At 37.8% G+C, this 22870-nt stretch overlaps 1 protein-coding gene across 1 annotated transcript in view; it reads left to right on the top strand.

The window, feature by feature from the left end:
* Positions 1 to 22870, top strand: part of phkb.L (phosphorylase kinase, beta L homeolog) — a 205584-nt gene that overhangs the window by 32640 nt on the left and 150074 nt on the right. The window contains 1 exon segment of the mRNA XM_041590233.1: positions 6484 to 6622. Within this exon segment, the coding sequence (XP_041446167.1) occupies positions 6484 to 6622 (139 nt within the window).

The raw sequence follows: 22870 nt of genomic DNA, 5'->3' as shown, positions 1-22870 counted from the left end.
TCAAGACTGGCTTTAGAACATAGCAAGGATAGTATTACATTTAAGCCTAGACTGACAATCTGTGGTTTCTGGCAAACTGCAGAGGCGATGCTGCAAGATGCCATAGACAGTCACTGTTTATTGGTCCTGTGGGAGGTGTTTGTGTATTTAAAATGGCAAGGCGTTTTTTTTTGGATTTCAGTACAGACCTGATCATATTACATTGTATTGGGGTACAATCAAAAGCACAGACTGACTTTAATTGATTTCTCATGATCTATAAACTATGCTTTAACTGATTTTTAATTAAAGATGTGGGTTATTTGATTAGTGCAGCAACCCAGAGAGTAAAACACACTAACAATTTCTTGCACACATAGGTCATATTAAAAAAGCAACTTAATGTACAGTACAGAGCTGGCATATAAGTTATGTCACACGGGGACTTTATCAAAATTCTAATTTTTCTGATTATTTAATTAAAGTCCAACCAAACTACAATCCATGATTGGACCATATTTATTTATATAAAAAACACAATTTAATTGGATTGGGGACACACACAAAAGCGAAAATCCAAATCATATGATTTTTTTTCTGAGTTTTCCACCGAGTAGCTAATTTTTTTCCGAATTTTTTTGAAGACAGAATGCACAATTGAAAAGTAGCATTATTACTGACAACAGGGTGAACATTATTAAATGCTTTGTGAAAAGGATGGGTAAGAACAGCATTTTAATTTGTTGCATAAAATATACCAGAAAGCAACATTTAAACAGACAACATTCATCACTGAGGCAACTTTGGGCGACTATTGAAAACGCATCGCCGCATGTGCTTTAGCGCAGGCGACTTTTCATTGTAGCCTATGGGAAAACACGCTGAGGCAGTTCGGGGAGATTGTCGCTCAGAAGACGAGGCGATTAGTCGCCAGGCGACACAATCTCCTTGTGTGGACTAACCCTAAAGTTGCACCACCCCTTTGGTAGATGCATTATCAGAGGGTTTATGGGCTGATGCCCTTATTTAAGTTTTGATAAGATGAAGATCAGAAGGTAACTGAGTGGAATAGGTAGCACAGAAGCTAGGATGGAAGAGCAAAGAGAAGGTAATTATACATTCACCCTATTTTATATGTGTGATAAAAAAATTTAATCAGGAAGGAAAAATCTGATATAGATGCTTAGATGTTAGCTGTCTCCCAATACCCCTTTCCTAACTGTTGCACCAAAGTATTTTGACTTATAACTCTATCTGGTTAATGTTAAGTGTAGCCAGTCCTCATTCCAAATTAATTGACCCCCCACTGTGAGGGCAAACAGCCAGGACCCTCTCTGTGATAAGTAATACAATACACATAGTTGGCCTCTTTGCGTCTATAACTTTAGACTAAACTGGACATGCTCACGAAATGGCACTCCATTGGCTAAGCAGTATTAGCTGTGATTGGCCCTATCAGAATTCAGGGCTCATTTTGCCTCTATAATGGCCCACCCAGAATGTAATGCAATTGCCCCCTTCTGGAAGCTACCTCTGTGGTTGTCAGAAAGTATCAATCCCTGTTATACATTTACAACAGTTGCTGTTCCCTTTCTGTCTTACAAAGTTGGCTGTCAAGAATTCCAAATTGTTAGTCTTTTTATACAAGTGTAAGATCAGAGAGACTGCCCAGTTGTAAACCATCACAGCTGTACCCACATTCCAGGCACCAGCAGAAACAGTGCTCAACCCTGCCATCATTTTGCAGGCAGAACCACTAAATGCCGGCTGACTGCCTTAGAAACTCTGGGAAACTTGTAACAATGGATCCACAATAAAGATCTTCATTCCCTAAAGGAGTTGTGTGCTTCATGCTGTTACAATATGCACATAAGGTGAGAATGTGTGTAAACAGTGAGGCTACAGGTAGGGTTGCCACCTTTTAAAAAAAATCTTCACGGGCAGGTGAAGGGGGCGGGGGTTAAAAGGGCGGGCTGTGATGCTAAAGGGGGCAGGGCCGTGACACGCTATTGGCTGGGCATTCCATTACGTCAAAGGGGCGGAGCCAAACACACACATTTGCCAAGAAGCCCTGGAAAAAAAGGTTAGTTTTGAGCAGGCTGGGGGCACGCCACGGGCTTTTTTTAGGTGTATTACAAATTTACTGGCAGCTACATTGCCAGTAAGTTTGTAATACCGGCCGCGGCCTTGGCTGGTGTTTTACCGGCCGGGTGGTAACACTATATACAGGGGCCTTAAAGCTAGGGCCAGTTGAGTCAGATCTCCGCTCTTCTGCTAATCAACGTGCTTGCTTCCATTTGGGTGCTGGCAGACACGTGAATTTGGTGCCAAAACGCAATATTCTTCCTTTTGTGCCAAAATCTGACTTATCTGCGGGTGTAGATACATCGATTAGTAGTGGAGGAGCGGTTCTTGGCTTGTGTTTCTCCACAAGCGAATTGTCTGGCCCTAGCCTTAAAGGGATTCTGTCATGATTTTCATGGTGTAGTTTTTATTTCTAAATTACACTGTTTACACTACGAATAACTCACTCTACCATGTAACATTTAATTCCTAACCCAACAAGTGTAATTTTTTAGTTGTAATATTGCTGTGTTGGCAGCCATCTCGTGTCATTTTGCCTGCTCATGTGCTTTTAGAAAGAGCCAGTACTGCACTATGGAACTTCTTTTTGACAGGCTATTGTTTCTCCTCCTACTTGTAACTGGAGGGGTTGCAGTGTGACATGGAATTTTACTATTAATTGCTGTTCTCTTATGTACCAGGGAGCTGTTATCTTGTGTTAGGGAGCTGTTGTCTGGTTACCTTCCCATTGTTCTGCTGATGGGGGGGATGGGAGGGGGTGATATCACTCCAAACTTGCAGTGCAGCAGTAAAGAGTGACTGTTTATCAGAGCACAAGTCACATGACTGGGGGCACCTGGAAAAGTGACAATATGACTAGCCCCAGGTGTTTATGGATCATAGCTGTCCCTAAGGTTATGTTATCGTGTCTAATTCTTTGTGCATCTGTCTGACTTGTGGGTTCATAAATCTAGCTAACAACAGTAGCCAGCACGTGTCACTCCTAATATTTGTTGTACATTTTGAAATGTTTTTTGTTACTTGATCAAAGAGCACTCATCTGATATGGTTATAGCAGAAAGAGCAGACTACATGATTAACCTGGGTCACCACTGAGAGTCTCCTGGTTGTCAATGAAACTACTTCTAAAAATCTCACCTTGATTTGTACTTCCTAGAATCCACATAAGGATATTCAGTATTTAGCTCTGGTTTTGCCTCTAATAGATGTCAAATACATATTCAAACATTATCCAGCAATAGTGTCCCTTTAAAGGCAGGCCTTATCAACGCAGAGCTTATGAAAAAGGTACAACATCAAACCCTTTTTTTTCTGTGTAGTTGGATCCCAGTACTGATTGCTCTAAATGTAACAGGAATTTTTTTTTACTTGTTTATTAAAATACATTGCCACTGTACCCTGTGGGAATCTGCAGCTATGAAGGGTTTGATTTTAATTAAATAAATGGCTTAATTGTAATTGAATTAGATTAGACATGAATGACTTGAGAACCTGGTTATTTTCTTTAAAAGAAAACAGTTTAATAATACTGTCATGTTTGTTTATAGGAATGAGAAAAACACTCTGTGTGATAGCAAAACTAACAAACCAGAACAAAAACTTGTACGAAATTGAGTAATCCAAATGTCTATAAACATTCCTTTATACCCAACCCAGTCATTCCAGTTATCTAATTCTGTGCAAGCAGTGTGTTTCAAATATTACAACAGAACAAATCTAATTGCAGAGACATGCAGGGTTAACGCTCTGACATGTCGATTAAGTTAAGCCTTTTAAGGCTATCTATAACCTGCCTAATTGCTAGTTGATCCAGAGGAAGGCAAAAACCCCATTTGAATACTCTCCAATTTGCCTCAGGGGGGAAAAAAAATTCCTTCCTGACTCCAAGATGGCAATCGGACCAGTTCCTGGATTAGCTTGAACTATGAACTATCTTTTATCACCCTTCATTCCCTCACTTGTTAAAAAGCCATCCAACCCCTTCTTAAAGCTATCTATTGTATCGGAGCTCAAAGCTTATGGTATTAAGCACATATTAAATAGGAAAATATCATGGTGTAGTATGTTCTTCAATGTTGTACTTTCACTACTCCATGCATTAGCATTATTACACCAATCCAGAGCTCATGATGTATCTATTCTACAATCAAACTATTTAAATTACCACGTGTAGGTCTCAGGTGAGTACTTACAGACTGGCCCGGCTGGACACCGTCAAAAAACCCGGTGGGTTCCGACCCTCATGGGCCCCTGCCGTGCCAGACCTCTCTCCTGATGTACGGCTTTTCAAAAAACAGAGCGGCACCTTCGCGTGTCACAGTAGGAGGGAGGGGGGTCCTGGACAGCAGTCCTGGTAGGCTTCGTGCCCCCCAGTCAGACCCTGCTTACAGACGTTTAGACTGTTAATTTGTTAATTGTCATGTAAGTTTATAAACTTAAAGTTCCCAATAACTGTCCTGGCAGTACTGTTGCTCCAGTCAATATCTGGGTAATTAAAATCCCCAATTACTTTCCCCAAACTAGCAGCCTTTTCTATTTGCATTAGTAGCCTAGCCACCTCCTCTTCGCTTACATTGGGGGTCTATAGCTTACTCTTTAATTTACTGGACTCTAATTTACTGTTGTGAAAAGCTTCACCAACAATGCTTCAGCACCTCATTTTCTAACATCAACTCCTTCTTCTTAGCTTTTAAATCCTGCCTAACAAACAGACATAGTCCCTTCTCCTTTTCTATTGCCTCTGTCCCTCCGAAACAAAGTATAGCCATTGATATTAACTGTCCTGTCATGTGAAATGCCATGTTCCAACACCAATAACCTAATTTTTCCCTCCACCAGCACCTCCAGCTCTCACCAGTACCTCCAGATCTCCCATTTTACCAGTCGGACTCGTTGCATTTGAAAACTTACATTTTTTTTTACAACTTGTGGTCCTCCCTGTCCTTAACCGTATTTCCAACCAAATCTCCTCCCCCATTCTCCCTTCTTGTTTATGTGTCTTTACCTGAAAGCTGATAACCTATTTGCCCTGAACAGTGGCCCTAAGGATTGAGCAGCTACATCATGTAGAATAAGTACACATATGGACAGCTAGATTGCATCTGTACCTCTTTAGTCTTCAGAACCATTGTACACTATGGAATACTGAGTACTAAAAAAATAAGTTTTATGGCACAATGCATTTTGCAGGCAAATATTTTTGGAGGGTAGATCACAAACAGGCGCGATCATTATACAGCATATTAATATACATCATTTTTGTCCAAGTATCCGTGTATTCTGGAGCGAGACTGCAAAGCAGAGCCAGCAGTACTTGCTGGTACACCATTTTCATGACTTCCATATAAGATGCCTCCCTTTATAAAATGAGTTGAGTCAGAGTTTAAGAAGGAACCAAAATAATTATAGAATTCATGCTTCAGTAAGCGGTTAAAAGCGCCGGTGACTGATACAGAGAAAGTTGTGCTGAGATATTGTCTGCAGCCTTGTGAAAGTGTTTGTTCGGAAGAGAGCTGGTGAGCTGAATACTAATATTACTCCAACCACAAAAAAGTCTGCTAGCAAATAAATGAGCTGCGATTGCAATTAACTTTATAATACTGTATTATATTCCATTAGCACAAGGCAGCAGATCATGCAAACAAGACCATATGCAATGCTGAATTCTCACTTAGCACATTATTTACTATCCTGGTTTGGTACATACTTTTGGATCCATTGTTAAGAATTGAATACCTCAGTTATTAAAAATCACTTTAACGTAAGAGAATAGATTGTTGTCCATAGTATAGGGGTCATATGGTATGCTTCCGACGTGCATGTCTTTCCCAAGACAGTGGTGAAATCTCAAAAGTATGCATTTTTGCCCTGAATCACCAAGGCACAACTCCATGTGCCTTTTGCCTAAGAAACTTGAACCCCAGCTATTTTATTGTAAAGCATAATTTTTTGATGGAGGGCTTTGGAAAGATGAGTATAACAATGGAAAAAACAGAACAAATGGTCTCAGTAGACAAAGCAGAAATTAACTGTTATTAGCTGGAAAATAACTATGTATTGCTTATTCCAGTTAACAAGTATCAAGGAAAAACTATTACTAATTTGGTTGATTTGCTGACAGAAGCAGACAAACTACTTGTGAGTTTTGTATATACATGAGAACCCCCATTTTATGGTTTTCAGGGAGCCAGAAAAAAATGGTGCAAAATCCCAGAAAATGTAAAATCAGGGAAATGTATTGTGCATAATATATAGATGGGACCACAAAACAACAATCTAAAATGAGGGAAACCTTAAAATCAGGGGATGTAAAATTGAGGTTCTGCTGTACATGTATATTTAATATTAGCTTTCTTTTAGATTGTCTAGTAAATTTATAATCAAGCAAATCTATTAAATGTAATTTTCTGATCTTTACAGTGAAAATCACAGTGTTGAATTATCAGAGTCCACAGACCGGTTTGTTCCCGACAAAAACTGCTGGTGACTTCAAGAATGCAAAGGTTCACGACAGTCTGTACTGCGCTGCCAGTGCCTGGGCCCTTGCTCTTGCATACAGGTATTTGTGTTTTTTTTAAGAGGAACACTCAATGAAACTTAGCTTAGCTGTGCCTTTTCAGCTTTCATTTGTATTTTGCCTGACGAAGGGGCCTTGTTGTAGAGTCCTGCAGCGGGTCGGGTACCCGCGGGTTACGCACAAAAAGCTGCGGTACCCTGTGGGTTGCGGGTAGAAGTTTCCGGGTGCAGGTATAGACGCGGGTCGGCGGGTTTGTGGGTTGGGTCACGGGTCTTCTCAATAGTATAGAAGATAGCATGATGTCACTTCCGGTTTACAATGACAGCACTTCCTGATTCTTGATGGTCAGCAGGTCATGGGTCAGGGTTGCAGATAAGGTACTTGCGGTTCAGGTAGCAGGTCCAAGCGGGTAAGAATGCGGGTCCGGGTTGCAGGTAACGGGTCGGGTACGGGTTCCAAAAAAGGGACCCATGCAGGACTTCTTCAATACTATTTGTTTTTTTTTTATTATTTTTTATTTTTGCTACTGGCTAACACGGTACCACAGTTTTTGTCTTGTGCTTATCCAACATGCTGAAAGTGACTTATCAGTAAATCTTCTCAAATTGGCATATGCATATCAATTGTTATTTCTGTTTTATACCTGACAAGAAGGAGCAAAAAAATGTTTTCTAAATCAACAGGTTGTAACAGGCACACATATGGTTGATGTAACCTAGCATATATGAATACCTTGTGTTCCTGTGTGAAACCACCGGGGTAAAGATGTTAAAGCAGCACTGTATATTGCTGACAAGCAGTGTTACAGGCCACCTATTGGTTGTTCCAATTGGCCATAAATGGCCTTTTTCATGCTACTTTCAAACTATCTGTCTTCTTGATCCAAGGAGCGTCCCGAGGAGTTAGTCATCCTTTGTTGGGCCATTTGCTTATTGACCGGTTATTTATTCTCCCCAATGGAAATATCTGTGGACAGCATATACTACATTACTTTACTTGTGCTTAGATGCTGAGTCTTTTGTATCAAATTCTAATTGATACAGAATGTAGAGAGGGCCTACTCAATCTAGAAATGTATCCTTTTTTTCAAAAGAATAAGCTGATCTTTAATTTACTTTTGAAGTTTGACACAAGGCTTGCTATTTCTTACTTTTCCAAGTGTTCTCAGTCATGTGACTTGTGCTGTGCTCTGATAAACTTCAGTTAATCTTTATTGAGTGATGTCAGACCTCCATTCCTCCCCTTCAACAGCCTATCAGCAGAACAATGGGCAAGTAACAAGATAACAGCTCCCTGACACCTCTCCTGAAGGATTCAGCTGCCTGAATGGATAGTACCTATGTGTTTTACCTCTTGGTAGATATGAGAATAGCACCCAATAGAAAATTGAGTAGGAGAAAAAAGCAATTCCATTCTGCAGTGCTGGCTCTTTCTGACTGCTCAGGATCAGGTATCCCTAGACCTTAGATGGCTGCCTACACACCAGTATTACAACTAAAAAAAAAACTCACATTAATTGGTTCAATAATATTTAAATGGTATAATGAATTATTTGAAATGTACACAGTGTAATTTAGTGATAAACACAACACAATAAAAACCCATTCTCTTTAGAAAGGGAGTCAGTCACAAAGAAAACATGCATTGAAATCCATTTTTTATCCCTTTTTTTCAATTTCTAGGGTGAAGACACATGGCGCTAATAGTAGCAGCAGTATTTTTCTACTCAGTATTGATGAATTGACAGCTAGTCTACTTTTTCAACATGACTTGCTAGGTAGATAACATTAGTATGCTTTTCTCACATTCTTTTCAGTATCTATTTTTTTCTATGAAGGTTCAGTGAAGGTTACAGAATCTCCTCTGGGGCTGTTACAATACAAGTACTATACTTATTATTTTGAAATAAACATATTTATTTTCAAATAAATAAAACCAAAACAGTGTTTTTTCCGGGATAAAAAAAAACAACTTAATTTTTTCAAGATTTATTATGCCCTGAAGCTGCTAAAAGCCCGAAATCTTAAAATACTCCAGCTAAAACCTGTCAAGGGCATGTAGAAGTCAATGGCTGAAGTCTCTTGGACCATTTGAAGATGTTTTTTCCCCTTCATGATTTTCGAGTTTTTGAAGGTGGTTTTGGCTCGAAAACTCGAGGTATTCGAGGTTTTTGTTGTCGATAATTCAATCAATTTGAATATTCCAGTTTTTTACATTCAGGATTTTTTTTTTATTCGAGGTAGAAAAATACTCACAAACTCGACCTTAATAACCCCAGAATTATTTGATTGTTAGTAATATGTTTTTCCCTCACGCCCCTGCAGGCAGCACTTAAAGGAACAGTAACATCAAAAAATTAAAAAAAAAAATTCGTTAGAATACAATGAAAAAAACCACCAAGACAAATTAAAATGTAAAATTGCAAAGCCTTTATTAAGAAATAACTTACCGAAACTCCACTTCCTTTCCTCTTCAGAAAAGGCGATATGGCGACCATCCATAGTGCGGCTCTGGATTTCTCCTCCAGAGCCGCACTATGGATGCCTTGGTGGAAGTAGGACATAAGTGAAGAAGTAATGGAGCAGTTTGTTTGCCACATGGTTGCATTGGCATCTTGCCTGCATAATTTTTTGGACGCAAATTGACGAGCGAGTGTCATTCCGCATGCGTAATTTCTGTACAGCATAAAAATATTTCGTCACTTACGTTTTTTGTTATTTTTGGCTCAAAATTGTCACGTGCACTCCACTCCTGGATACAACAGAGCTAGGTCCATACTTGCTAAGCAAAAGGAGTTTTCGGTAAGTATAAATTCTTTATTTTTGACTTATTTTTTTGACAATATTTAACATATGACATTTCTGCTGAGATTCCGTGCTGAGAAATCAACCATAATGGATTCCTTGGTAATGAGGGTGTGGATAATTCAGTGGTAGTCACTGTTTTTTTTTGCCTTTCTGTACAATGGCAATTTACTCAGTGGTTCTTCATGTGCTTCTTTTCCATTTGCATAATATTAATATAATAATGGTATGGGACCTGTTATCCAGAATGTTTGGGACCTGGGGTTTTTCGGAGAATGGTTTTTTCAGTAATTTTGATCTTCATACCGTACTAGAACCATACCATACTAGAAAATCATGTAAATATTAAATAAACATTAAATGAGAAGCAAAGCTACCAAGGCAGATAATTGGCAATAGATTAGCCACAATAGTGCAAGCTATAACACTATATTTATTCTGCAAAATGATTTACCATGCCTGAATAAACAGCTCTAGAAGCTCTTTCTGTTTGTTTAGGATAGCAGCTGCCATATTAGCTTGGTGTGACATCACTTCCTGCCTGAGTCTCTCCCTGCTCACTCATAGCTCTAGGCTCAGATTACAGCAGGGATGGGGAGAGAGGAGCAAACTGAGCATGTTCAAGTCCTAGCCCTGGAGGTTTTAGCTGAAAACAGGAAGTCTGATGCAGAAGCCCATGTGTACACATACAAGGAAAGAAATGTGGTGTTTCTTTTGACAGAGAACTCAGAGCAGTATTACTTTGAGGGTTTACTGTTATATTTATATAGACCTTTCTGATAAAGCTTACTTAGTTTCAACCATTCTTTCTCCTTTAATAGGCTGGTTTTTCTTCCAGTAAGGAATAATTATATCTTGGTTTACTTTTTTTAATGTTACAGAGAAAAAGGAAAAAAATTTGGAATATTTGGATAAAATGGGGACTATAAAAGACAGCCTTTCCATAATTCGGGAGCTTTCTCAATAACGGATTTCCGTTCAGTACAGGTATGGGACCTGTTATCCAGAATGTTTGGGACCTGGGGTTTTCTGGATAATGGATCTTTCTTTTATTGGATCTTCATACCTTAAGTCTACAAGCAAATCATGTAACCATTAAATATACCCAATAGGCTGGTTTTGCTTCCAGTAAGGATTAATTATATCTTAGTTAAGATGAAGTATAAGATACAGTTTTATTATTGCAGAGAAAAAGAAAATCATTTCCTTTATATAAAACACTTTGGGTTTTACTGCACACTGGCTGTACTGACAAAAAATAAAGGTGCCTGTTACTTTGTCTGCTTGGCACTTATCCCAATGCTCACAGTTGCAAAATGTAAAGAAGCCTGTACATTTTATGGAAACGTGTAGATTTTAAATTGTATGTCCACTACGAAACTTGATGCAAAAATATCTCTCAATATTAGCAGGTCCAAACTCTTGGTCACATAAAGATGGATGTCTATTTTGCTTTCTACTCAAGTGATGGCAAATATGAAAGAGTATTTCCTGAAGACAAAATTCATTGAAACAGTATTTCAGTGCCAAGCATCAACTCCGTGGGAACCTATGTATAAAGATGTACTTTCTTTGTGTCATCGGCTTTACAGATGTCCTGTACGGGCCCTTTTATCACACTGACACTTTCATGGTCTCACTTTTCTTTCCTCATATCTGATGTCAAAGTCCAATGGAGAACAGCTAAGACTCCAGGCTGCAGCTATTGATCCAGGCTTTTTAATGATTCTGTGAGAATTCAGATTTAATTAGAACAGATCTTCATTTTTTTTTTTATTTTCCCACCAGATAAAGATGAAGCCAAGTTGAAAGAGTAAAGCCTTAGGCCCTGTATGTCTCAGTCCTTTGTGAAATTGCAGACACACATTAAAACAATGTGTAATGTCACTAGAAGGTTGAATGATTTGTCTTTACAGCAGCTAAGTTGTTTTAGCCACCATGATTATTAACCCTGTGTTTGTGCATTTCTTTATATTCGTTGAAGCAGATTGTAATGGTTTGTTTGTTTTTTGGAGTAAATTAGTTCCCAACATCATTTAATATGTTTGTGGAGTGTAGAGGATACATTGGGGCCTTTATTAAAGTGGCTTTTAGTATGATGTAGACTAGAGAGTGATATTCTGAGACAATTTGCAATTTCATGTTTTATTATTTGCGGTTTTCACCTATTTAACTTTTTATTCAGCATTTTTCCAGTTTGCAATTTCAGCAATTACCCTAATTATCCTAGCAACCATGCATTGATTTTAATAAGAAACGGAGATTTGAATAGGAGAGGTGCTGAATAGAAAGATGAGTAATTGTTACCTGCTGATTATTACTACTGTGCATTACTAGACTTTGTTTATACTTCCCCCTTATTACTGTAAAACTGATTATTTTAAGTGACTTTTGTAACTCAGTCATATGCGACTGTACAAGGTGCATGCGCCCGAAAGTCACAAAGTTTCTGGTTTCTTTTTCGGAAATTTCGTGACTTTCGGGCGCATGCGCAATAGATCCTTACCGTTATCCTTAGCGCCAAAGGGGTTGAATTCTCCTTTAAATATATATAAACTGTTGTGGCAGGAGGGATCAGTAGTTGGTTATCGGTATAAAGATAGTAGCTGTACTCAGGGCCGCCATCAGGGGGGGACAGGGGGGACAAGCGTACCGGGCCCGGGCATGAAGGGGGGCCCGGCAGCGCTGCATTTTTTTGAAGATCCGGGCCCCCCTTACGAGCGCCCGAGCCGTACGTCATTCCTCTTGAGTGCCGAATGCGGAAGTGCCGAAAAGCCGAAGCCGATGCGCTGAAAAGACCCGAAGTCACGGCAAAAGCCGAAGTCCCGAAGTCACGAAGCGCCGAAAAGACCCGAAGTCACGAAAACAGCCGAAGCCAAAGTCCTGAAGCAGCGCAAAGACCCGAAGTCACGAAAACAGCCGAAATTGAAGTCCTGAAGCGGTGAAAAGACCCGAAGTCACGAAAGGAGGCGAAGTTGAAGTACTGAAGCCATGAGTTCAATTCTACTGAACACCAGTTTGTGGTTTTTTTTTATCCCCTGGCCACCAATGTATTATTTTAATATTCTATAGGCCCCTGCCACCAATCTTTTTTTTAAAACTTTTTTTTGGGGCCCCAATTTTTTTTTAACTCGTAAGGGGCCCCTTGCCACCATTGTTTTTTTTTTTAAAAAAAAATTAATTTTCTTTTTGGTGGCCCCAAATTTTTTTAACTTGTAAGGGGGCCCCTGCCACCAGTTTTTTTTTTTTTTTTCAAAAAAAAATTATTTTTTTTTTTAATTGTTTTTTGGGGCTCCAATTTGTTTTTAACTTGTAAGGGGGTCCCTGCCACCAGTTTTTTTTTTTTTTTCAAAAAAAATTTTTTTTTTCCAAATTTTTTTTTTGGGGCCCCAATTTGTTTTTAACTTATAAGGGGGCCCCTGCCGCCAATGTTTTTTTTTTTTCAAAAAAAATTAATTTTTTTTCAAATTTTTTTTTGGGGCCCCAATTTGTTTTTAACTTATAAGGGGACCCCTGCCACCAATGTTTGTTTATTTTTTAGTTTTTTTTTACATTTTTTTTTGTTGGGGCCCCAAGTTTTTTTTAACTTATAAGGGGGCCCCTGCCACCAATGTTTTTAAAAAAAAAAAAATTAATTTTTTTTTTTGGGGCCCCAATTTTTTTTATAAGGGGGCCCTGACCATCAATAGCTTTTTACAACTTGTGTGGGGGGGGGGTTACATTTTTAGCGCTGATGTCTGTGTGGTCTTTTAACTGCGATGTGGGTGGGATATGGGGCGGAGCTTGGTCGTCAGTGTGGGCGGGGCCCAGGGGGCCCCAAAAATTTTGTTGTACGGGGCCCCGTGATTTCTAATGGCGGCCCTGGCTGTACTACTAACATGTGTATACTAATGTATACAGTACCTTTATAAGAAAAGCATATCTTCACCTTTGAATATTATCTGTTATTTGATGGTGTACATAATATTTGTGCAAAAGTTTTCAGTTGTGCTCATTATCTATATTAGTACTGTACCCCAGTTCCAGGTTTAGGACCCAGCAATCGTAGCAACAGAATAATAAAATAGGAACAAATTGAAAAGTCAACTCTAAACAAGAGCAAGCATTTTAGCTACTTATACACACCCTGTCATCTACAATAAATTCATATTATCATAGCTGGTGTATGTGTAATGGAATGGTTTTTTTCCAGCTGGATGTCCTTTGGTGTACAGATCATTTATCCATAGCCTATGATTTAGTTAACTGACAGGCATAAATTCACTGCACTCACTGCCATTCTCTGCTTTACTAAAGCTATTTGTGCTTGTAATGATTTTACTTTTGGAGAAAGCAGGAACTTTATTGTAAGTCACAATTATCCATATACATTATTGCAGTAAAGTAATTATGGTTCTTAACAGGAATATGTATCTGTCAAATAATCTAGCTCTGGGTTTGTGCAGTATAATAAATTGCCTTTGCACCATTGGTAATTCTATGTACACGTTTGTCTGTGATATATATCCTCCTCTGCCGTGCACTACCTATCAGAATAAAATTCAAACTAATGACCCTGACATTCAAAGCACTTCATAACTCTGCCCCTCCCTACTTCTCTGAACGTATTTCTAGATTCTCACCCAACCGCTTACTATGCTTCTCCTGACCTGCTCCTCAACTCTTCTCTCATTACCTCCGCACATGCTCGCATTTAAGACTTTGCAAGGGCTGAACCCCTCCTCTGCAATTCTCTCCCACAGTCTATCCTACTGTCTCCCAACCTTTCTGCTTTCTAAACATCTCTTAAAACACACTTATTTAGATAAGCCTATGCTCCCTCTGTTTAGCTACTAAATGACATCTCTCGCCTGCTTATTTCTGATCTTGCCCACTCCCACACCTTGTGTCTCATTCCCTTCCCCTTTTGGTTGTAAGCTCTTTTGCACAAGTCCTTCCTCACCTTTTGTACTGATACTGGTCATTATGTATGTAACTCTGTATGTTCTATGTATGTAATCATGTAATTTCTTTGTATAAACACATTTTCTTTTTACAGTGCTGCACGTGTCGGCTCTCTAAAGATACATGTTAATAATAATTATAATATATGTGTGTCTTTGTGTATAACAATGCAAAAGTGAGTGATTGGCCTCCAAAGCATTACAATGGATTTATCATAATAGTTTATCATCCAAATGTCTGAATCGACAGGTGTTTTTAGGGAGGTTTGAAAATGATAGGGTATTTCCAAGCTGTTTAAATAAAATTGGAGTGAATAACAAAAAATGAACAAACACATTGTTAAAATGCAAATGTATTGCTCTGGATGTTTGCTCTATTACAATAAATCTAGGTATATAGATAGCCTAAAACATGCCAAATTGCTGTTTAAGTCAATGGGAGAGGTCCAGGGATAAATTCTGAGTCGTTTGCAGCCTTCCTCTCATTCAAGTTTTTTCTCCGAAAAAAACTTGAATCGAGTTCTTAAAATTAGAATCAAATTAGATTTTTTAATACATTTCGATTGGTCGATTTTTGTATTAATGGGAGCTATTAAAAACTCATGAATTTGAAATTTGACCCTTGATAAATGTGCCTCTTAGTGTTGGGGTTGAGTGAAGTTTCCAATTGATAAGTGACAACCATAAAGAGTTTCGGACTGGCCCACCGGGATACCAGGAAACTCCCGGTGGGCCCAGGTGTCAGTGGGCCCTGCTGCTTCTAACAATTTGGCCTATTTCATGGTCATTCCCTATTTCATTTCAGGAAAAAAGAGGTTTAAAAATGGAACAATAAGAGTATAGTAAGTAGATATAAAAGACTAAGAGAATAAAGAGGTTAAGTGAGTAGAGGAGGAATAATAGTTTGGAAAGTGGGCCCACGGTCTAAGGTTTTCTGGTGGGCCCCTGGCATCCCAGTCTGACACTGACCATAAAAATTAAACTTGGAAACAGTGGGGGTCATTTATCAACACTGGGCAAATTTGCCCATGGGCAGTAACCCATGGCACCCAATAAAATTGCTGCATTCATTGTTCTACTTGCAGCTGGCTTTAAAAAGCTAATCACCGATTGGTTGCTATAGGTAAGTGCCCATGGGCAAATTTGCCCTGTGTTGATCGATGAGCCCCAGTATGTTTATTAATACCAAGATTTGCTTTGTCTGTCTAACATACCTGGACCTATTTTAGTAGCTGCTGTCAACACTTTTATGTTCTTGCTGTGTTAATGCCTTTTTTATTTTTGAAACTTGAATTGTTATTCATTTTTTCCTTTTCAGGCATAAAAAAACAGCAATAAAGACATTGAAATGATGTACCATACAAAATGCCTTTTTTATTTTTGAGTCATTGGTGTAACATTAAAAAGTAAAAAAAAAATCATAGAGGTGTTAAAAAAAATTAAAGTGTGTAATAGTTGCTTATCCAGTTTATGTGTATCACCTGCTTCTGCTAGGCCAAGGAGGGACACCTCTGGTGCAGGAAAGGTACAATTTCTCATTTATAAACTCTTATCTTATCTTTTGCTGATATTGCCAAATAATGCAACAAACTTAGGTGACACAATGTTCCCCATTTGACATAGCATGTAGTATATACCTGGTCTGCTATATATGTCTTTCTGGAAAAATTTGATGTGAATGCCTCTAATGGAGATTATTGGTTCTCTTTTTCTTCTTGATCCATATGGCCAAGAGCCCCTACCCAGCTATTAAAAGTTTTGGTTACCGAATATTGACCAATTACAAATACACTCACTGGTGACATTTGGGGGGTTATTTATCAAAGGTTGAGTTTTAGAGGTTTGTGAGGTTTTTTAGACCTTGATTGAACTCACAACTCGATTGTTTTCTGATTTAAGAATAAACTTGGATGGAAAACATTTGAATCAGTGAATTTGGGGTGAAAACCCGTAAACTCAAATTAATTGAGTTTGCGGTGAAAAAAACTTGAATTTCTCAAATGAATCGAGTTTGCAATCGAAACCCACCTAAAATCCCCTGACTATCATGAAGGCTACAAACATTTTCAAATGGTTGAAGGAGCATCTGACCTTGACAGGTTTTTGCTGGAGTATTTTTGGATTCAAGCAATTTTCAGGGTCGGAGTGTAATAAACCTTAAAAAATTAGAGTTCAAGGTTAACAACCTGGAAACTCAAATTAATCTGGTTTTCGTCTGAAAAAAACTTGTATCGCTCAAACCCGAAAATAAATAACCCCCTATGTATGGTGAAATATGTTTAATGTCCTGAGACTAGGTATAGGATAAGACATTGTGTTTGTAGAACACAAATTTTCAAGCAGATTGAAATGTCTATTTTCTACAAGAAAGCAAGATTTTCGAGTGGGGAAGATTATGCAGTCACATGATTCAGCCTGATGCCAATTCCCCTTCCCCCAGAAACATACTCACACATATGTATGTTCTTTTCAAGTGCTGCCTACAGCAAAGTTTTAAACTAAACATGGCAGAAGCAGAGCTGCATGTAGTCCTATTGTAACCCAGTTTTAAGAATCCTATTTATTACCGAGTTTCCTTAATATATAATATTCCCAACAACACATGTTTTATTTATATAAGACATTTCTTCTTTAATATTAGATAGCACAAAAGGCTTATTAATTGTTGTATTCTAGCTGCCAAAAGTAAAATGTATTTTATTCAAGGCATAGTAAGTACATGATTGCCTATGGACTGGCAGACTGGAAGTTCTGCAATGATGCCTTGTCACAATAGTGCTGCTACATGACATTGGTTTTTACGAGCTCTGTGATACCCGGAAAATCAGTCTTGCTGTAACGTTTTATCCTAGTCCTCCAATAGCCTAACCCAGTGGAATGCGAAAAGTTTTAGAAGAAAGTACTATATTTTGTTTTACTGCTCACCCTGTTCATTTCTTATGCTTCTTACATCAAGATCATTATAATGAGAAATATGCCATGTACTCATGAAACTGTAAATACACTTTACATCAAACTACGTTTTCTTAAATCAGAAATACCATTTGGCATTTTCAGGATGTCTGATGGCCACTTAAGATTCAATGCAGGATCCATGCTTCGGTCTCCTTAATCTGATTCTAACAAGAAATTCAGAACATTGATGTGCCAGTTAAAAGGCATTGACATAGTACTTTTTTTTTTTAAGTTAACAAATACCACAGTAAGAATGCATTCTCTCATTGAATTTCTAGTTTTCGGTAAGTATATACCCTCAGAGGCAAAACTGCACGAGCAATTGGGTCATGCTTTAACTGTGGCCAAAATTAGGGTACTAAGCTGCAGCTTAATTATTTGTTTTTTGTTTTTTTTTTTATTAAAAAAAATGTTTGCCTCCAAATTGCTAATATAAATGCCCTTGCTTTGTTAATTCATTCCGTTTCTGCTACTGGAATGTATGTGGCAACTTTTGTAGATTTTATGGACTTTTTTTGGAAAATGAACATGCTTAAAAAACATTTTGCACACATCGAGACTTGAGCCGTCTAATTACAAGGACATTCTTTGGAAAGAAAAAGATGGTCTATTGTGCCAGTTGCCTACATTTCAAAATAAGTTACATGGCCAATTTTTCTAGTAGCGGTTTTTGTTTGTTTGTTTTTTACTTTAAAGTGGACCTGTCACCTACACCTAGAAAGCTGTTTAATGAAAGTCCTTTGCAAATTTAACATGGAACACAAATAATTTTTTGCATTAAAGCATCCATACATGTTATAAATGTGTTTAAATATCTGAGCTGTCAATCAAATTTTATCTGCCCTGCCTCTATGCCCGAGGCATAGAGATGGGGCATTCAATTACTTTCACTTTCCATTCAGCACTTCCTACATCACTCACTGCACTCATTACATTCACCCTTCCCTTCTCAGGCTCTATAATTATGTAGGGTACTGTGCAAAGGCATTAGGTCTCCAATTCTGGTGCTTACACAAGATTTTGGGGTAATACAAAATGTCTTAATAACAGTGTCCGCAAAATGGCTCCTGCCTGTGTGCTGTGATTGTGTAATTCCAAGACTGAAGGAAACAAAATTTAAATAATAAATATAGTGTGAGTAAAGTTTATTTTGCTCAACTAACATGATAGAAATGAATTTGGAATTATTTTGTAGGGTGACAGGTCCCCTTTAAATGTAGTGCAATGTTCTAGGAAATTAGCAGACAACTTAATTGCAGTGGATTTCATAACATTTGGGAATTTAATTTGTTGTGCAATATGTATAAATAATGTAGGAAAGTAGTGTTGCTTGTCTCTATGTTAGAATAATTGTTTGGTTAAAGGCTAGATTTTACAAATGGCATGCTTGCTTGGTTGACTCTGGCTATAATGGGGCAAATTGTAATTGTAATTTAGCCCATTTATTTGTCTTTTTTTTTATTTTATTTTTTTTGGGACTCCTTGGTATGCAGTACAGTAGGATTGTGGATGATCTGTTAAGATGGCGACCACAAGTGAATGAGACAACACTGTCCACCTGCTTCCACTTGCTTGGCCATTGCCCAATCTCAGCATTTGAAACTTACTACCGTGACATGAAATGGCAAGAGTTTCTGTAGTTGCTTGTTGAATTTGTAATCACCTTTTGCCATAGCCCTGGTGTATATATATATATATATATATATATATATATATATATATATATATATATATATATATATATATATATATATATATATATATATATATATATATATATATATATACACACACACAGTCCAAGGAAGAGTCGGCACTCGCGTCACAAGTTTCAAACATGCCTGGGTGCAGCTTCCAAAATTAGATTCAATATCATACAAATAAGGTCCGCACTCTCAGGAACAAATTTTTTAACGTTTTTCCTAAGTCCTGAGAGTGCGGACCTTATTTGTATGATATATTTAGATATATATATAGATATAAACCCTCACCTGTACTTTTGCCTTGGTTTTTTCTTTTTTGCTTTAAATCTTTATAAAACTTTATATATTATTATATAATGATCGTGCAGTGTGTAAAAAAAAAAAAATACATTCTCAAATCTGTTGGTTTCTTCATGCACACACACACACACACACACACAAAGCATAGCATAAGCACAGTAACATAAGCATCAGATATAGGTACTGTTTTGGTTGCATATTTTCATGGGCCTCAAGGAAGTCAGGTTTTCAAGCCCCAAAACAATCTTGTTTTCAATTGCAGGAAAATCAGAGGATTCTCTTATTTGGAATAATAATGTATGAGCAGGATCTCTGCTGTAATTCTATAGAGGCCAAAATAAAGTCATTTCATGTATTGGTTTTCATGCTATTTATGGCATTAATGGATGAGCATGCTATGCAAGAAGTTAAGCCGTTTTCGTTTCATTTATTTATGGATAACATAAATGGCATAATTGAATTAAATACTCTGTAAAAGAGCTGCAAGCAAGTGTTCATGTTAATGAAGTATGATATACGCATGATGCTGCTTTGCTATTGAGATGTTCTTTCATTTTGCTGATGTCTCTGTAAACATTTCAGGGCTTGTGGCATTTCTAATAATGCAGAACATCTTTAAAATGGATATTAAATATGAGGGCAAAAATTAAGATTGCAGAAGCATACTATGTACCAGACACTGAAAAATTGCAAATAAAAATATAAAACTGTATGTTATGCACTGTAATATATATTTAATAAGCAGGCCAAATATATTGGCTGTAATTTGATGCGGTGACATTTTACACAGCTATGTGTTTATGGTCATTAAGTACTCCCAGTAAAATTCACTTAAACTGAGATCTAAGCCTTTCTAACTGTGGGAATGAAGTCTTGGAATCAGAGGCACACAGAAGTAGCATACAGTGCAAGAAGATGCAGGTATTGGTTGAGCGCAGTCTTACAAGGGTAACATTTTGGGTTTGGTACAAGGGTCTGGTGCGGGGTTGCATTTTCCCTAAACTATGCATCACTAGCCCATACATACCGGAAGATTTAAATGGCAGTAATTGTATGTTTGAGGGCATATTTAACTCATTCTCTGACTGAATACTGAAAGTGAATATATAGAATAAATTGAGTTCATAGTCATAATTATCAACACATTAGGGGGTTCATTTCTGAACACAGTATAAAGCACTGCATGTATAAAACTCAATACACAGCTGGGACATGCCATTTTATTTGAACACTGCTAAATATTCTGCTGACTGACTTTGGGAGTACTTTAGAGTTTTTCATTGCAGATCACTTTATACCATCGCCTTTATGTAAGATGCCAAGGAAGGTCCACACCTATTGGTCTGTGTACATGTAACCCTGAAATTCTTCTTTCTTTTCTTAGGGGAGGCGATAGTTCCAAAACACTGTGTAATCGGTGTCCCCTTATAAATGTAACAGATGTGTTTAACATTTCATGTTAACTTTCACTTATATACATTCATCATACTATAGACTTTTTTTTAAAAATGTGGCTAACTAGCCACTAATTCAGCACCAAGTAGTCACTTGGCGCTGAAGTTAAATTTGCACTTAAAAATAAACATCTTCCAAATCCTGTGATTCCTAAGTGTAATGGAGTAATGTTAGTGTTGTTAAAGTATAAATCTGCTAGCTTTTATAGTATGCTAGCTGGCAGGTTTATTAGTTAATGATCTAGCTAAAGGTGGCCATACACGTTCCGATAAAAGCTGCTGACAGACCGTGTCGGCAGCTTATTGGCCCGTGTATGGGGCCCCACGACGGGCTTCACCGATCGAGATCTGGCCGAAAGTCGGACAGATCTCGATCGGATGGGACAGAAAATCCCGTCGGATCGCGGCCGCATCTATTTGTTGATGCGGTCCCGCGATCCGACCGCCCGTTTGGGCATCGTTAGGATCCGATCGTTGGGCCCTACTTAAAGAGGCATGGTTGCCTCCTGCTGCTTAGACTACACTATAACTAGCATTCAAAATAATTAGAATTTGTAGTAGGAATCCAAGAACTTTGCCTTACAAAAAATACTTTTCTTTTTGTAGATGTGTAAAAGGTATTGTGTTCTTATTAGCGGGAAATAGGATATAATTTTCGAAAATTTTCGAACTATTTTGTTAAATGGAGTCTATGCGAGATGGCCACCCCGTAATTAGGAGATTTCTGGATAACAGTTTCCAGATAATGAATCCCATACCTGTATATAAAAGACAGAAGAAATTATGTTCAGAATGAGGGTTACATGACCTTTCGGCAGGTTAGGGGATAAAGTCCAGAGTATGCTGTTCATTGAGATTGTTCAGTAAGATACTGTAAAATGTAGAATCTATTTGCATTCCAGATACTGTAATTGTCTGTAGTATCCACACTTCTGTAAGGAAATTAATGGTCAATAATCATGGATTTAAAGGACACTTTTAATTTAGTTTGTTCACCTCTTTATTGTAAATCAATGCTCTGTTGATGGAAGGATGTATATATATATATATATATCAGATCACAGGAGCAAACCAGAAAATCTAATACATAAAATCTATTACAAACTGGGATGTGCATGTTGGAGTTGGAATGAAAGTTCATTCATCAATGATTTGTTGGCATATAGAAATGATTTTAGTAGTGCATTACCAAATATAATTCTAGTCTGTGTCTGCTAGAAAATAGCATTAGGCTTTAGTAGATGGCATTTTTTGTCATATTGGTATGTTTGTGACACGAAATATGTTCGTTCCTCAAGCATCGTAAATTGCATTGACAACTTTTATATTTTATTTTTTGTAATGTGTCATTGTGACTACAATTTTGGAGGGTACTCAGTTTTTTGTTGTGTAGGTTAGAAACAAAAAAATCAGGGCAAAACAAATTGGGGCATAAGGACACTTTCTACATAATTACTACATGTATGGGGCCTGTTATCCAGAATGCTCGGGACCTGGGGCCTTCCAGATAACGGATCTTTCCATAATTTGGATCTTAATACCTTAAGTCTACTAGAAAATAATGTAAACATAGGCATAAACAATAGGCTGGTTTTGCTTCCAATAAGGACTATTTATATCTTAGTTTGGATCAAGTACAAGGTACTGTTTTATTATTACAGGGAAAAAGGAAATTATTTTTAAAAAATTGGATTATTTAGATAAAATGGAGTCTATGGGAGATGGCCTTCGTCAGAGCTTTCTGGATAATGAGTTTCCGGATAATGGACCCCATACCTGTATCATTTTTAGGCAGACTTTGCTTCCCCTTTAGAAAGACTAGCATGCAATTTAAGAGCCCATATACACTATTTTATTCTGCTGTGTTGTGCTTGGTACAGGAGATGCTATGGTAGTTTTTTTGTTTTTTTTAAATGCAGCCAAGCCAGCCCTGAAAAAAAAATTGTGGATTCACTGGGGGTGCCTTACATACTGGCACCTCTGGTGAATCTGGCTTTCCTATTCTTTTAAGAGTCAGACCCAGAGATAAGGCAGGAATAAACAAATGCTGTATTACTTTCCATTGCAACCGCATTCACAAATAAAGGAGGCCATACACAAGGGAACCGGGTAAGGTATCTGACCAATCCAC

Source organism: Xenopus laevis, chromosome 4L (genome assembly GCF_017654675.1).
Source record: "Xenopus laevis strain J_2021 chromosome 4L, Xenopus_laevis_v10.1, whole genome shotgun sequence".
Lineage (NCBI taxonomy): Eukaryota > Metazoa > Chordata > Amphibia > Anura > Pipidae > Xenopus > Xenopus laevis.
Note: the sequence above shows the minus strand (reverse complement) of the source record. Positions and strands in the feature narration are given on the sequence as shown.